The sequence below is a fragment of the Gopherus flavomarginatus genome, chromosome 3 (genome assembly GCF_025201925.1).
Source record: "Gopherus flavomarginatus isolate rGopFla2 chromosome 3, rGopFla2.mat.asm, whole genome shotgun sequence".
In the NCBI taxonomy this organism is placed as follows: domain Eukaryota; kingdom Metazoa; phylum Chordata; order Testudines; family Testudinidae; genus Gopherus; species Gopherus flavomarginatus.
In genome coordinates this window covers 151,734,406-151,752,392 of record NC_066619.1, presented here as the reverse complement: position 1 = coordinate 151,752,392, position 17,987 = coordinate 151,734,406, and the positions used below count along the sequence as shown (strand labels likewise).

The 17,987-nt window shown below is 40.9% G+C and overlaps 1 protein-coding gene across 2 annotated transcripts in view; it reads right to left on the bottom strand.

Moving 5' to 3' along the window:
* Positions 1-267: 267 nt before the first annotated feature.
* The window catches only part of G3BP2 (G3BP stress granule assembly factor 2), a 56,077-nt gene continuing 38,357 nt past the window's right edge, over positions 268-17,987 (bottom strand). The window contains exons 6-12 of one of the 2 annotated variants that reach the window (XM_050945030.1): positions 16,076-16,178; positions 14,383-14,563; positions 13,301-13,399; positions 8,132-8,234; positions 4,138-4,266; positions 3,808-3,926; positions 268-3,078 (exon numbers count right to left, since the gene is read on the bottom strand). In XM_050945030.1, the coding sequence (XP_050800987.1) occupies positions 2,806-3,078; positions 3,808-3,926; positions 4,138-4,266; positions 8,132-8,234; positions 13,301-13,399; positions 14,383-14,563; positions 16,076-16,178 (1,007 nt within the window). In that variant the 3' untranslated portion in view covers positions 268-2,805. The remainder of the gene's footprint in view (positions 3,079-3,807; positions 3,927-4,137; positions 4,267-8,131; positions 8,235-13,300; positions 13,400-14,382; positions 14,564-16,075; positions 16,179-17,987) is intronic. The other variant, XM_050945031.1, reaches the window with a different exon arrangement.

The window sequence follows — 17,987 nt, the reverse complement described above, 5'->3', positions numbered from 1 at the left end:
AAATACACAAACACACACACACACACACACACACACACACACACACACACTCCATGCACGAGAGTGCGCACTTTATATAAAAATTGCTTTACTTAGGTAAGTAGTTTCTACTGAAGCATATGACATGCAAGTAAAGGGAGTAGCTTTTGATCCTACATCATTTTGAGTAACACATTTTTTAAAAATTGGCTTTTACATAATAAGGGCTGAAATAATGCTACACCAGAATAGACCTACATTCAAGAGAGAATTAGCGACATTGATAAATGCTGCAGACATCAGTAGTTTATTGGTATGTTTAGTCAAAACACATTCAAGAATGGAAACTTAAAAGTAAAAATACTTTCCACCTGCAACAATTAACTAGATTCTACTAGCATATAATGCTTAACACATTACAGCAATAAAGATGGTAATCCACTGTCTTTTATACCTACTAAAGCCAAGATGGCAAGCCAAGTTTGTTGAAATAGGATTGTAATGATAGAATACTACCACCATCCACAAATCAGCAACTAACAGTAATGGTCAATGAATCCGTTACTTTGCTTTAAGAGGTACATTTACTGAAAGAGGGACAAGAACATTAGAGTCCACAGTACAGTAGGTGAACAATCACCATGTAAACTTCTGGGTATGATGTTCCATTAGCTTTATTTCATGGCATTTAAACAAGAAGCAAGCCAGAAATTGAATGGCTCAGTAGCGCTTCTAATTGTCAGTTACACTTTCCCCAGTGCCATTTGCCATAACAATTTAGAAGATGGCAGGGTGATATCATAGCACTAAAATTTAAAAAAGCTACACAAACACTGGTGGTAAACTGTTTGCTGAAGACAGCAGTTTGACTAAAAGCTTCAAACTTAAGTCAAGTTATGTTTTGTGGTAAGGAGTTCAAGTACTATGTTTCCAGGTAACATCTGAAAATGGAAGAGTAACAAACAAACATAAAAATGGAAACTGAGCAATGTGTCCTAGAAAACGTATGGAAATAGTGCAAGACTTACCTTCAAACATGGAAGACCTCAAGTTTTGGGGAAAAACAGTCAGATGCAATCTTGCTTTGCCTAATACATCAGAAACAAACGTGTGCAACATCTTCCAGCTTACTTGAAAACCACAAATGGTTGCACGATCCAGAAACAAAATCGCTACTATGCCATATTTGTTACTAGTTGCAATGTGATGAGGTCTTCCATGCTTAGAAGCAGCTTTTAAGTGGTCACACTCTCACTCCCTCCCCTCCTGAAGCATCAGAGCTTGGTGCTTGCTGAACTCTCCAGCACGGAGTTAGACAGTATCGTTTGCTATGTTTGCAGTTTACTGGAACCTGCATCTAGGCAGACAGTAATCCAGAAATAGCAAACCTCTCACAGATTTAAAGAATCTATAAGTAAAAATACATAAAAGGATGTCTCCCCCTACCCTTAAGTTCACAGCCTGATGGGTGTCGACATCAGTTCAAAGATTTGTGCAAAATGAGTAAGTTCAAAAACCTGGAAAATGCAAATACTTAGAGCTGCTGATCTGTTCTCTGAAAATTGCAGTATCGTTATTGAACCCTCAGCCTATAGATGAGCATATATTAGAAGCTGGCAAAGTGTACCAAGTTCTTAGCTGACTTTTGATGCGTAACTGAAATTTCACCTTCATATCCATAAAAATTCTACATTTGATAAAGAGAAGAGACAATCTGGTGACTACTCAGTTACCTTCTCCCTCCCTTCCCCTCCTCCATAAAAAGCCAAAGTTGTTAACTGAAGGGCGAGGTGAGTGATATTCTAGTAACTTACTGCAATTTTTTATACAACTCTTCAATGATTTCTTTTAAACATTTTGCAGCTGTTTGGCTTTGCAGCACTGCAATTCATACACTATACTGTACAAAATCACCAGCAAGACTGGAATGATGTATTAATAGAAGGCACCATCATGCTTATTACATTACTAGAGAACTCAAATACAGTAAAGACAATTCACTGTACAACGCTTAAAGAAGGGGAAAGGGGGAGGAGGTGTGTGTTGAGCAGCCAGCCATCCCTGTACTGAAGAGGGGCAGGTAGAAAAATCTTAGATATGAGCTATCAAACTTGTTTTGTACTCAGGACCATAACTTTGAAGTTCTGGATTGTGTTTAGTTTACCACTAAATAGTTTCCTTCTGGAACATACTTGTAGTCTTGTTAAGGTTTGTGTGTGTACATGTTGGTCACAGCAAGCAGATCAGATGCCCGCATCATTTCAAAAGCTATTCTGTCTGAAAAAAGATGAAGGATTTTTTTCCTGATGCCTCTTGTAGATGTCAATGTAAATGAGTTTAGAGTACCCATTAGTGCATTTTGATGAGTGCATAAACACAAGTTAGTTTGTTTTGAGCCAAGTGTTCTAAAAGAAAAAAAAAAGGCAAGCTTCTCCAATTGCACAGATTGCACTAACTGCGTTTCCAACAGTAATAAGCAGAAACAGTAACACTTACACAAAATGTGCAGCAGAGGGTTTTTGACTGAAAGGACCTGAATTCAATTGGGCATGTCCTTTAGTCCACTTTTGTTGCAGATAGTTTTATGGTCATTTCTCTGTTCTTAATTCTCCAAGTCTAAATTTATAAATTAACAGTGTGACTCCTGTTGTGAAATTTGGGAAAGCATGTCCACCTCAATTTAAACTGGTAACCAAAGGATGCTTTTCACATCAAAGAAATGATCAAAAAGGCTGTGTCACATTCCAAAGCCAAAAAAATTAACAAGAATGCAAACACGACGAATAATGTACCACTGCCAAGACTGTCTGCCAACAGTGGAGGATTTCAGCGACGTTGTCCTGTGAAACGGCCTTCCATTTGCCCGGTTCCTCTTCCGGAGCCAAGTTTCTGTGCCATGCCACCCCGGGGAGGAGGTCCTCTTCCATCACGGTCCCGCATCATTCCACCACCCACTATTCCACGGGGACCCCCGGGCCCTCTATCATTGCGCCGAATATCCCTACGATCATCACCACCGCCTCGGGTCTCTCTTTCACGGGCAGCTCTTGTTTTTTTCTCTTCTACATTCAAGCGCACTTCTCCTCGAAACATAATGGGCTTAGAAGGGGAAAATGTTTACAAGACAAAATTAGTCATCATTTCATAAAGTCCCAGTGATATAAAACACATGGAAACAGTAATCCCTACATGCTATTCTGTCATTAGCAGTGCAGTTGCACACAGCTTAATGCCAAATTTCACGACCAGTTTGTGACTTGCAACTTGTAACCCTACATATCTGTAGAGACCATAGAACACTCTGTGATAAGTTAGTAAAATACTTTGATTAGACATGGGACTTGCTATGGTCAGTGCCACAAAACCACTGCTAGCTTGCAGGAGTCGCAATTTTACTTTCAATTCTCAAACTATTAGGACTGAAAAGTTGCCATCTCTAAAGGAAGCTGAGATCTATTGATCTTGGTAATTTTATAATTTCCTTTTTCCCCCCTAATCCCAGCACTTCAGTTCAAGTTTAGCTTGATCCTTTGAGAAGCCCTAGATCTATGATTTAGTGATGAAAGCAGTGCTGTTCAAAAACTTGGAACTCAGTTTTTAAAAACTTACAAGCATCCATCAGAAGACAGCAACTTCTAAAGAACAGAACTGAAGTGGGAACCAGAATATGCTACGAACAAAATATAAACGTTCCATGACCTCGATCAGAGGGGAAATTTGAACTCTGGTGAAGTGCAGTAAGAACTAAGGACACTGCATCATTCATGTTTTAGTAGCATTACTTCCCTCACTATGACAAATATGCAAATGCTACATGGCCAAACTTACTTTCGCAACTAAGATTCTCTGAACTGGCTCAGAATCATCAAATACCACAAAGCCAAAGTTTGGTAGTTTTCCTCCAACTCCTTTTGTATTGATGCGAAGTTCCACCACGTTTCCAAAGCCTGTGAAAGCACAATACAAAAAGAAGTTATGCAATAAGGCCCTGCAATAAGCCTATTTGGTTTAGTTATTCTCAAAAGCCTCTTGTAATGTTAAAGTTTGTTACTTTGCTTTTAAAAAGTTAATATATACCATGTTCAGTGGCTGAAGCTTCACTTCCATCCTCTAGACCCAGTAGATGAATTTCAAACTATTTAAAAGCCCATCACTTACTCATAAAGAATTCTTTCAGTTCATTTTCATCAATATCATGTGGCAAGTTGCCAACAAAGAGCTGATGGCTGTCTGGGTAACGAATTATTCGGCGATTATCAGATTCATTCTGCTCCATATCCCCTCGACCTGTGTCCATTCAAAACAAAAACAGACAGTTTTAGGATTTGTATTGAACAACTTAAGAACATCTAGCAACACAATGATCTGCTTTCAGTTCATTCACTTGAGCCATTTTCACCCTTGGTCTTCAGGTATTTTCTGCTGGGGAAGGCAGGCATATTTAGTGCCTTTAAAAGTTTAATTCTGCCCAATTGGGATATCAAAAGCTTCTTGTTTTCTTCACATACAAGCCATATCACTCAGCTATGTGCTTTTCAAGAGAAACACGTCCACTGATTATACTTAAGTTTTCTCATGTGCTTTTAATCTTCATGGAAAGTGCTGACCTGCCAGCCGCAGAGACTTATCTGAAGACTATCCTGCACTGGCAGCAGCCATACAAGCTTCCACGTCAGTCAATCTCAATCCTGACCTGAGGGAACAACTCCATGTGTCGGAAAAGTAAGTCTATCTACTTCCTCAGCGGGGGCTTCTGCTAACATGACCATCAGTTACTTCCTTTGTCCATACCACCAAAACTGCAACATCTATCCACTGGGAGCTGAGATCCAATTGGTGTCATACATCATCAAAACAAAACCTGTTAACAAGCAAGCATACTTCATGACTGCAACTACTCTATCTTTGTAACACTCAGAGCAGGGGCAACACTGTTCACCACCAGTTTTTAAGATGAATGTCCATCTCATTGTACCTTTGGAAATGTAAGTTACCTGTTCACTCCTGCCCAAAAACTGGAAACAGTACACAGAAAAAGATATTAAACAGCCCACTCTGAACACCCATGGGAGTTTCTTAAGAATGAGGAAAGCTTAACGTTCATGACAGGTTATCGTCTATTATTTTCCAGAGTCTCAAAGTTACCATCTTACCCAACTTAAAAAGTTAGCTATTTAAGACATTTCTAGTAACCTTTCAAATGAACTGAAAAACTAGTATTTACTGTATATTTTCAACCATTTCTTCCAGCCCTCCTCTTTCAACATGACTGTTCAAAGGAGGAGCACAGCTTTGAAAGTTAAATGTTTTGTTATCTACTCTAGTGGCGGCAAGACTGCCAGTTACTCCACTTCAGCTCAGCTAGAATATATATTCATCTATGGCTGTCAGACTGTATTAAACAGACATAACCCACCCCCCATATGAAAGCTCACTGATGTTACTGAGCTATTGAGCTTTTCCCATTGTACTGCAACGATTTGGATGCATTTTTTATTATCTCCATGAATGCGATATAAGGTTTAACTAACAGGAGATATGAAATCTTAGCCTGTATCATATTACTAGGTCATTGTCTAGCTCTGCATCTTCTGATATGACACAATACCAGGATCATCATCCCTTTCCATTCTTCAACAATATATGGCATAAGTCTTGAAAAATTTCCCCTCCGTGATCTGATTTACAAAACCTTGCGGGCTTGTTGTAGGATTTTTCATTACAGATCATTTTGTGTACAAGGGGAGTTCAGAGGACAAACTTTACTTTGTATTTAAGCAACTTCTCAGCTGTTAGCACTGTAGTGTTTGATTCAGACATCCAAGAGTTCTTGCCACTCTCCTTGTAAGGTTGTTCAAGTTTATTTTCCCTATTACATACAATAGCCTTTCCAATTTGCATTAGTTCACGTTTTTATTGCAGCTTGCAGGTAACACTGCTTTTACTTTCTGGTTTTACCAACTGCCATTAGTATGTGGAATTTGTGTTTGTAAGCTCTGGCAGCAAAAGTTAAACAGTACAGGATAGTTCCTATAGCTCCTAAACAGTGGTTATGTATTAGGTATCTTAACTGAGTTTTAAATGCACTGGATCAATCCCCCTGCATTTTGATCTCTTATTTTTCTTCAGACAGGCAGCTGGCAGAACAAACTTCTGTACTGTTGCATTTCAGCCCTTATTTCTAGCCATCTGTAGCTAAGATAAGTATTTGCCGTGCTTTTTAACTCTCTAGTCTCTCGACAGACTGTCAATACATTTCCCAACCAACGTCTACTAGAACTTGAGACCAGCTAACTGTATTATCCAAAATAATTAACATGCCATAGCAATCAGTTATGCTATAGCAACTACCGGCCAGTGTCAAGCTTGGGCTGAATGCAAAGTAGTGACAGATGGTAACTTTCATCTATCCCAGTATCCTGAGACGTTTAATTCCCCAAAATCCAACCTTTACAATTACTCAAACAGCAAGATGAGAAGTCAGAACTTTAAGCCAGATATAAACAAGACCCATACTAAGATTTAGTTGCAGCTAAGTCATGGGATAGCCAATATGCCCAATTAACAACTCTGTTTTGCCTAGATTTAAAACCTTTATGAAATTTTAATTGTTCAGCCCTTGGTACAGATCAAGTCTTTAAGAAAGGAAATCTGATTTCTAACAGGCATTGGAATACTTTCTAGCCATCTTAAACAGATTTCGTTTCAGTGCTGTTGGAAGCAAGGGAATAAGGAAGTACTTCTAACCCCAGTGTAGATTAGAAAGTTTGGTACATACATTCATCTGGTGCAGTTGCACAACATCAACAACTGCGTAAATGCAAATATAGATCTGTTTCAGGAAGGCTTGCTTCCACTAAATCTCAATTGCACCCATTTAAGTCACTTTTGAGAACCGTTGTCTGCTCTATGCTAACACTTAAAAGTTTTACAACTCCACCCAACATTAAAATTCCCTTGTATAACGTTTAATTCCAGGCCTTTGATCAGAGATACTCTGCTGTTCCAAGGTGCAGAGAGCTTCTCTTAACAGGTCAAATCATTTCTCTTGATCTTTGCCAGAACTTGAATGTTAACATCCAGAGGTGAAACCCTACAGAGTCACTCACCCCGTTGTACACTACTGCACCATTCACAATTGCAAGTTAACGTACACTAGGTCAAGCTGTACACAACTTTTGAGGTGCATCCCCATAAACAGATTTAGATGTTGTGCACAGCTCAAATGGGGACTTACCGAACAGTGCTCATCAAGAGTTGACCACGATGTATTAACAGGACTGCTTATGTTATAAGCTGACAGGTGTAAATGAGGTAGCAAAAACTGAGCCGTATTTGAGAGGTAACACGATCTCAAAGACAATACTATGCCCTGAGAAAAGCTGCAATAGAATAAATGGCATGGCATTTGGCACATGACATAATGTATGATCAAAGATTTTGTTCAGAAAGGAGAAGCACATTGTAAGAGATAATGGAAGTGGGGAGGGATAGCTCAGTGGTTTGAGCATTGGCCTGCTAAACCCAGGGTTGTGAGTTCAATCCTTGAGGGGGCCACCGAGGGATCTGGGGCAAAAATCAGTACTTGGTCCTGCTAGTGAAGGCAGGGGGCTGGACTTGATGACCTCTCATGGTTCCTTCTGGTTCTAGGAGATTGGTATATCTCCTATTATTATTATTTAAGTGCTCCCATTCGGTCTGTTGAACATGAGTTAGAGGACATTCAAAATTCAGAAGCCATCAGTGTCTGTCTCAAGAGAACAGAGGTTTTAAACAGCATTAAGCAATATGAAGAAGTTCCTTGATGCATGATACAAGCAAATAACTCAGGAATGTTAAAAAAGAATTAGATAAATGGAACATTTGCAGTTAGAGGGATGATTCTCATGCTTCAGAGCAACTCATCACAAAACAGGGCTCAGGAAAGGGTTCATTCCTCCACCCTTAGTTGCAGAGAATAAAGGATTTTCACTTTCCTAAAGGCCAGGTACAAGCCAACAGTAGAAGCAGAACATCAAACAGGATGGATCAAAGGTCTGGTACAGGAAATCCTATACCAACCAATCATAGGAAGTTATACTTTTGAATCCAAAGACAACAGATACACAGCTTCTCACCGTCACACACTGAACTATGACAAAGAAAAGTTTACCTGGTCTCGGTCCCCTTGGTGGAAAACCTAGTCGCTCTCTTGGACGCTGTTCACGCACACGGGGTGGTTGAGACTGAGCTTCAGGTTTAGTTTCAACTCTTGGCTGAAACAAGAGAACACACTGTTAAACACCGGATACCAAAGAAAAGCTGAAATAAAAGCAGTCTACAGAACACTAGCATGCATAGCAACAATTCTGGAAGATACAGATCCACAGGAAGAGTGTTTTGGGAATACATGAAAATTTTCTACAAGTTCCTCTGTACCAATCCAGGACTGCAGGGCTTGCCTTTCTCTGCCAGCAGGTAGAGAACACAAACCTCTCAGAATCAAGACTAAGAGCTCTCTTTCTAATCTTATTTTGCCCAAGGGCATGGCTAGAGGGAATTATCTTCAATTGACCAGGCACAGAATTGAGACCCAAGTAGCTCCATAATTTTACATATCAGCAGGTGCTCAAAACTGGTACAAAGAAATATACAGAAATCCAGCTAAAAAACAGAATTTCTGCAGCATTTCCCGTGCCACGCTTGGACTGCACAGATTAGCCCTAGATTAATATGTATGGAAGAAACAGAATTACAGTTAGTGTGTGCCTGGAGGATTCTTCTTCCAGAATACACATCAACTACAGGTAACAGCCACATCGTAACAGAAAAAGCAAGCAAGTTCACAAATCTCTAAATACAGTCTTCTCCAATAAGGAGATCTAAGAGAAAATACCTTAGATAAAGAGTCCTACAGTGCACAAGTTAGATATCTTCCTTTTCTTTCTCTATGCCAAGCCTGTGCACATGGGAGCACACACAAACTGTCCTACTAGTCAAAAAGCTCACACCTTTAAACACATACAAATGATCGCCAGCATCTGCATACAAAAACTGCCTTCAAAAAGGGGTAGGAAGCTACAGAACAAGAAAGTTAGGTGACTGAAAATTTACTGTGTGTATTATCGAAATTGCTGCTATCATCTACAAGCATTCAGTTCACCTGTAGTAGCCAAACAAATGCTACCACCACAAAGCCCACATTCCTATCATCAGGGTCTCGGAGATGAGCTTGCAGAACTAAAATCCAAAAGGGGTGTTTCACTAAACGAATGGTCATAGGTACCATTGCATGCTCATATGGATTCAGTAGTTCAAAAGCAAGTGACATTAAGGAGAGATTCCCACCGCTTTTCCTTTGTAAACAAACTACTGATACCAGGTGACTTAACCGCAATATTTGTGCTCAGAGAAGATTTTCTGGGAAAGATTATCTATTAAGTGCCCAAATATTACATTGAAGACTAACCTCTCACCCTTCCTACCACTGAAGTGGCACCCTACCAGGCGCTTCCTTGCCAATATTTTTAGACTGAGCATTTTAAATTATGAGAATTAGAAAAAAATAAAGAAAAGCTTGTCTGAGTGTAGCACTGGCATCTACTTCTGCAGCAGCACCTCTTGGGCCGCAACAGCACCATTGTGATATTTTATTTTCCTAAAGTTTTAATGCGTAAAAAGTTATACAACTAAAAGCAGCTCATAGAAATACATGGGAGCTATAAAGACAATTACAGATTTTTCTTTCCTGAACAGCAAGCTACCCTGCCTTCAAAGTTACTTGATTTAATTCTTTGGGGGGGGGGGGAGGTGTCAAGAGAAAGTCTATCTGGCTCAATCATTCACCTCAGATGCCTACTTAAAACAAGTAGAGTGCCTCTGTCCAAAGAAACAGAGGGCAAGCCTTACTAGACACCAGTGCGTGGTTTATGATAAGTAGACCAGCAATACCAAACTATCGGCCTTCTCCAGCACAAGACATACAGACCGCCTCAATTTTGTACACACTGCAAAATTAAAGAGTCCAAGCTTGCAGGGTAACATTGGAGAGCGCATGCAGTCCTGTAAACTAGCATCCTACCAAACTGTGAGAGGGCATAGTACTGCCCTTGGAACTGAGAACTGCTTGTTCCATCCACCAATCTCCTCAGAGCCCTGTTTCCCGGAAAGTGCATGAACTACAATGGAAGCCACAGAATAATAATATTTCTACAACATGCCTAAGAGAGAAGGGATACATCCTTCTCCCCTTGGAACTGTAAAATGATTAGCAAATAATTTGTTTCTGGTAATGCCCATGCAGCATATTCATAAGTCTGCAGCTGTTTGTCCCTTTGGGCATAGACTCTATAGAAAATGAAATGCCTCCATTCTCCGGGAATCCACAAGAGGAGAAATGAGGACTAAACAGGACTATCTTCTGCTATTGTGATTGTCATCTTGCTTGAAACTCAGAGGCAAAAAGAGCACAAGAAGCAAGGCCACAAGACTTATTTGCCCTCAAATTCTAACATTTCATGTGTTAGACACACATTACTCAAATTGGACCATATATATGGAAAAACTGAATGGATCTGCTTTGGAAGACTTCTATCCCTTGAAGTTGAAGGTTTTTCCCAGACCATGAGATGCCTGCCACACTGTTACTGCAAAAGAAAGATAATTAGATGGGATACAGATAAGAACCTCAGCTTGCTACAGCATTGTCTCCGCACTGACTTCTGTGAAATAACTCACTTTGATTCTCACCAATAGACCACAGGAAAAATTAAGCCACACGGAGGCCTAGACTTCTAATATTGATCGAAGATTCCCGCTGTGGCCTGTGGTTTTACGATATCCACTGAGCCAGACAACCAATAATCCCTAGACCCAGAAGAATTAGCTAATTTTTCAGATTTACTCATCTGCCTAGAAAGATACTAACTCTGCATCCTTAGAATACTTGGAAAAATCTCATCCACATATCCTGGTATATATGTCCTCAAGAGGAAAAAGTCATATTCCAGTTTGAAAAGCTTTTAAGACTTGCTTCTGGAGACATGAAGGCAACAACACTGTCAGTCACCAAATGCAGCACTAGTTTGAACTCTCAGAATTTCCAAATTCAATACAAATTAGTGACTATTTAATCCCTTTCCTTGGTAGGTAATCACTGCTTCAACTCAAACGGAAGACAAAACTACATTTAAGGTCTTGTCTTCACTGCTCAGAAGAGATATATGTTTTTACACTCTAACGCATGTGAGCTATCCCACGGTTAAACACACAACGAAGGGATGGCAGTTCAGTTTCACCGCAAAGCAAACTAGGCACAGACAACCACAGACAGGGTATAGTGCCATGCCTTCAGGGTAGTTTTTACCTGGGGATGGCTCATCTGCATTAGTTACCTGGAGGTGAAAAAACAGAACAAAACCCCAAACCCACATCTTCTCTTAGCAGTGAAGACATGGCCTACATTATTCTCTAGACAGATATTCAGCGTTTATCTCTGAACACAAAGAAGGAAGAAAAGCACAAGTTAGTCCCTGGGTACTACAGGCTGAATATGACCAGGCCCATAGATTAATTACTTTTGTGACCATGAGTTACTAAATCTAAAATGGTACTTACTAATTGCCACCTCTTTAAAGAGATATGGAGTCATAATAGGTACTTTATTTGAAAGTTAAGAGTTGGCAGAGGAGAATCCTAGAGTTTCCCACACACTCATTTTGTGGGACTTGTTTAAAAAATGTTTAAGAACAATTCAAATGGGGGGTGATGTTTGCATAAACACAAGAGTGATTGTGATGTTGATAGTCTGACAAGATAGGGAAAAGGAAAAGCTAATGCTTGAAAATGCCTTCTAGAATAAAGTAACTGTCTTTCCCACCAACCCTCCAAGTGCTGATTTTAAGGTGTCACATAAAGGGAGCCTGGAGAGAGATTTATCTATCCACTTCCCAAAAGATATAATGGTGTTAAGACTGTCTGTAAAAATCTGCTTTGGTCCTATCTGAAAATGTTTGAGCAGACTTACTTGAACACAGAATCCCACTGAAAGGAAACGAAACATGACATGCCTTTTCTCTGCCATTGGCAAACTGTATATGGCAATACAGTGAAAGACGGAAGGGGACAATGAAAGTATACTTGATTGTCTGGCTTTTGTTGACATATGTAAACAATACATCAAAGTGCTCAGATAAAATAAGTGCTCGGAGTGCTCTCTAAATTGAAATGGCACAAAGAAGCAGTCTTTGGTTCTGTATAGGAACTCAAGCTCACTGTTCTGTGCAAACAAGAGTGGTTGTCTTGACTGCTTATTGCCCCCTCAATGTGAGGCATTTTAAAACTAACCAGGTTTTCCTAGTCATTACAGAGCAGGAGTCAGATTTCCATGACAACCGTCACAGAGAAGGCAGCATCACAAAAGGCATTCCAGGGGCAGCTAGCAGAAGGGTGATCCTAGCCAGTTTCCTCTGCGAGGCAGTAAAATGAGAGAAAACTGGTGGTAGGAACAGCTGCGACAATGGTTTCTGAATTGTCCTACTGAAAATTGTGGCCCATTACAGTTTAGAAATGAGCTACCTCAAGTGTCCTTGGGTAACTCATTAGGTTACTACAGAACATTAACATTTTCAAAATTGTCTCTTTATTTTAAGTCAGTTTTTGGATATATGGAGGACAAGAAATTCTCGAGGAAATGAAATTCTCTCGAAATTCTCTAGGAATTTCCCACTGACTAGCTATTTCCTCTTGTCTTTGGTACCTGAATGATGTATACTACTATTCTGTCACAGAAAGTCTGGGAATTGGAAGAGCCCACTGTGCTGGCAAGCAAAGGTGAACCCTCCCACCTCTCACAGTCATAAGTTGGTACAGGGTTCCATAGCAGTACAGTTAATCCATATAAACATAGAATTGGGAATTTTAATATTAATTTTTCTCTCTTACTAGGAGAGGCTCTGTTCCTCTCTCAAAAGGAACAATTTTATTTCCCAATGGCAGGGTAAGTGGATTGGTAGTTCTGGCAGTGAATGATCCCTATTGTACATACTACAATAAAATTACTGTTACACTTAACCTTATAAACAAATAGAATGTCAGAAAATTTAGAAGTGTCATTTCTTGATTACATGTGAACAGACTTAAATCTCTCACCACCACCCAGAACTCTCACCTGTTAAGTGTATGTGCCTTTTAATTAATTTTTAATTGCGACATTAAGGTAAGTGCATTAACATTTAAGACAGAACTTGTGCAATTTACATCATTACAATTTGATCTGTTAGTTTAAAGACTAAAGTAGTTGCAGAGGTAACGAGACAATCCAAGGAGTTCACAGATTGATTACCTGTGAGACTGGTGCTTTAACATGGGGTGGAATTCCAGAGGAAGAAACAGTACCACTAGGAGGCAGGTTTTTACTGGTCACTGAAGCCCAAGAGAAAGCCTGCAGAAATGCAACAAACCTAGGCTACTAATCATGGCAAACCACTGACATTCCTAGAGGGAAACTAGTCTGCTGAACATACATTTTTGAGTCAAATCTAAGCTGTCAGTAATCATTGTACCAGGATTGCAAACATAAACAAACAATGCCAGTAAGACAGATATTGATGGGTTTGCAGTTGTAACTGTCCAGTCTCTCCAACAGTGCAGAGCAAGAACTTGTACTCAGGTACACTACCTAACTGAACCCCAGTTCTCTGAATGCCCCCAAACCACCGCTTTCCAAAAGACAACAGTTGATAGACAAAACCGTAACAGCTACAGGGTAAGTTTTTGATCCTAAATTTGTCTTCTGGAGAAAAGAAAGAAAGAAAGAAAGGAGATGTGGAAGTCACAAGTTAAAGCTAAACAGGAAAAGAGACCAGGACCGACAGTACTGAAGACCCATGCTAAGTAAGTGACCTCTACCCCGTTTCTGTTTCCTTCCTCCATATCCTTTCGAACTAAGTGGGTCTAACCATACCAGACGGCGCATGGTTTTTGGAAATACTGCATCCCGCCTAGAGGGAGACAGCTAAAACCCTCAGATTCATTTTTACAGCTACACTGCTAGTGATCCTGCAGGTGAAAAGGTAACTCCTTTCATTTTAAAGAAGGGCAGCGACTCCCACTTAAATTCATTTAGATGTTTTACATCTAACACTACATTTAAAAGGGTTTAAGTTCATAACCACCCACGCACACACTTCATAGGCAGAGCACTACATTTAAACAGATCATTTGTACAGCAGTTCACATTCATCTTTTAAAAATCTTTTTGACATGTGAACTTGTTTTAGTGTTGTGGTTCAGAGAGCAGGACACTGAAAAAAAATCTGTCCATCTGGCACTTGAGAAAGCGGTTCACATTCAGCATAACACCGAACAGTCAGTGTTTTGGATTATCATCTTCATTCATGTGTATGAAGTTAAACTTGAACTAACCTTTGGTGGTTCTTGTGGTAGAGAAACAAGTTCTACAGGAGGTGGGGATGGAGATTTTTCTTCTAGCTCTTCAAGATTCTTTTCTTCTACTTCAGATTTCAGCTCCTCTGTTTTTGTTTCAGATTCCAACTCTGGCTCAGGCTCATGAGAGGATTCTTCCAAAGGCTCCTCCATACCATTACTAGAATTAGAGGCATTTTGTTCAACGTAAAATACAAGGCTCTTATGATGAAGTTTTGCTAACATGCAATGCTGATTTTTTCCCCCGAATAGGCTTTCAGCTTCCTACCATGCATCCTGTGCATTTACAGGATAGGCAGAGACTATTTTTGCCCCTACCTTTATTTGCACACAAAGCCACACTGTGGTTCTATTAAAGTCAAGGTAATTTTACCATTAGCTATAATGTGAATATTACCAAGTCTACACTATGCGTGCATCACCTTCAAGGAATGGACTTGAAAAGCTGGACATCTGCTACTTAGAAATGGCAAGAAGCATTTCTGACAAGAGGCGTACCAGCAAACTTGGGCTCTGAATAGTGCCTGCGTTGACTGTACACATGCATATTTATGGTTTCCATCTCATTTGAGAGTGTGTTGAACAAAGCTAGTTACCAATTGAAAATCTTAAGCATAATTCTATTCTAGAGAAAAAAACAGCACCTTATTTTTCTGCTCTGGGTGTGCTCAGTGTAAGAGACAAGTCCTCAAATACGTTGACTGTTTTTCATTCCCTTTAGCTCTGTAAGAGCCAACAGTTGAGAGGGTGAACAGTTTCCTTCTTGGACATGAACGGGATTGTTTGCTAAATTCCAGCCAGTTACACCTGTGCAACCCCGCGTGAAGACAGTGCCACCTTTGCCAATGTTTCTAAGGGCCTAATTTAGTCTAAAGAAACATTTAATAGTCTTGTGGGTAAGGCACTGGACTAGGACTAAAATCCGAGTTCAATTCTCAGCAGTGCCATGTTTCCTTCCCTATATAACCTTGGGCCAGTCACTTAAAGCCAGATTTCCAGGAGAGATTCCTGCCATTCAGGCAACTAAATGAAGGCGTTTTCCTAAATGCCCAGCCCCCAATGACACACTTGGAGGAGATTTTCAAAAGAGCACAGCATCCAGCACCTGAACTCCTCTGAGAAACCGACCAGATATTTTGGTACCTAAATGGGAGCAATGCTCTTCTGAAAATCTTGTGCTCAATCCTTGTGCCTGCCTGCCTCATGTGTCAAGCAGGAATAATGCGTCTCTTCTTCCACCTTTTGTCTGTCTTATTTAGATTTTAAAATGGTTAGGCAAAGCACACACTTACTGCATATCTGTACAATGGGGCCCTGATCTCAGTGGGGGCTTGTAGGTGCTACTGTAATATATTAGGTATTTATATAATAAATGGGTGGATTACAACTAAGGGAATAGTTTAAATTCCAAATCAATGTGTTGACACTTTAAACTCTATGTTCACATTTGTCACTCACACTTACAAATGAGAGATAAGATTAAAAATAATGAGTTACAATATCCCACAAACACACCTATTTAATCTAAACAAAGTTCAGCACACACAGTTCTGGCATATATTAGGACCATACGTGCATTAGTTTGGTTAAACAGATATATTAGGGAATTAACTGTATTCAGGACTAAGCAGTCAAAGCAACTGTTTTCTACTGTTTAGCATGGACTTCTTACGTTACAGGGTGGCTTTCATAGTATGTACTGCTTGTATTCTCTTGCACTTGCTCAGGGGATGGCTGCCTTTCTTCCTGCTCCTCTTCAACCTCTTCTTCCGATTCTGACAGACCAAACAAGACTTGTGATCAGTGCTCAAGGAAATGTCAAGCAATTTTTAGAGCACGTTCAATTCTGCTCACTGGAGAGAGTACAGATTCAAGAAGTCGATGTCACTTCCTTGGTGAAAATCAGTTTCATGGCACAAAACAATGGACATGAACACAAAACCAGGATGTGTAATAAGAGACAACTAAATGTCGTACTTCACCACTGTAAGCAAGACATTTAACCCAGAAAAGGGCAGGACACTTAAGCTCTCCAAGGATGCTTTTCACCTTTACATTTCCACAAAGAGGAGACTATAGGTGCTGCAGTATCAGGCTGCTTGCTTTGTTTTACAACCAACACCTTTATATGTGGCTGATAAAAAGGGGAGATCAAACAATTTACCTGCAAGTAACAGGACTAAGAAAACAAACTTAACTTCTAATTAAAAAAAAAAGAATGAGTGGTTGAGATGGACTTTCCAAACCATCTTAGCCTTTGGGAACATTTTGTAAGTAGCATGAACCATGAGGGTGTGTCTGCACACAAACTTGCATTGATTTCCAGTTTAGTTAGATGGGTGCAAAGCCCTGTGTGCACATTTTTATTTTGTTTAAGAGTGGCTTATTTCAGTTGAGCTTAAACCTGTCCTTAACTGACTTAAACCTAAACGAAAAAAGACGGTTACTCACCTTTGTAACTGTTGTTCTTCGAGATGTGTTGCTCACATCCATTCCAGTTAGGTGTGCGCGCCGCGCGTGCACGTTCGTCGGAAACTTTTTACCCTAGCAACTCCAGTGGGCCGGCAGGTCGGCCCCTAGAGTGGCGCCGCCATGGCGCTCGATATATACCCCTGCCGGCCCACCCGCTCCTCAGTTCCTTCTTGCCGGCTACTCCGACAGTGGGGAAGGAGGGCGGGTGTGGAATGGATGTGAGCAACACATCTCGAAGAACAACAGTTACAAAGGTGAGTAACCGTCTTTTCTTCTTCGAGTGATTGCTCACATCCATTCCAGTTAGGTGAATCCCAAGCCTTACCTAGGCGGTGGGGTCGGAGTGAGAAGTCGCGGCATGGAGCACTGCAGATCCGAAGGCCGCATCCTCTCTTGACTGCTGGACCAGGGCGTAGTGGGAAGCAAAGGTGTGGACCGATGACCAGGTCGCTGCCCGACAGATTTCCTGGATGGGCACACGGGCGAGGAAAGCCAGCGACGACGCCTGCGCCCTGGTAGAATGCGCAGTCACACGGCCCGTAGGAACATGGGCCAGCTCATAGCAGGTCCTGATACAGGACGTTACCCATGAGGATAACCTCTGCGAGGAGATAGGAAGCCCCTTCATGCGCTCCGCTACTGCCACGAAAAGTTGGGGGGATTTGCGGAACGGTTTGGTCCTCTCCACATAGAACGCGAGAGCCCTACGGACGTCAAGCGAGTGGAGCTGTTGCTCCCTGCCTGAAGAGTGAGGTTTCGGGAAAAAAACCGGGAGGAGTATCTCCTGGTTGATGTGGAAGGTCGAGACCACCTTGGGGAGAAAGGCAGGGTGTGGCCTCAGCTGCACCTTATCTTTGTGGAAGACTGTATACGGGGGGTCTATCACGAGAGCCCGGAGTTCTGACACCCGCCTAGCTGAGGTGATAGCTACTAGAAAAGCAGTCTTCCAAGAGAGATAGAGTAGGGAGCAAGTAGCTAACGGCTCAAAGGGGGGCCCCATGAGCCGAGATAACACCAGGTTAAGATCCCAGGTTGGAGCAGGGAGACGGACGTTAGGGTATAAACGTTCCAGCCCCTTCAGGAATCTAGCCACCGTCGGGTGGGAAAAAACG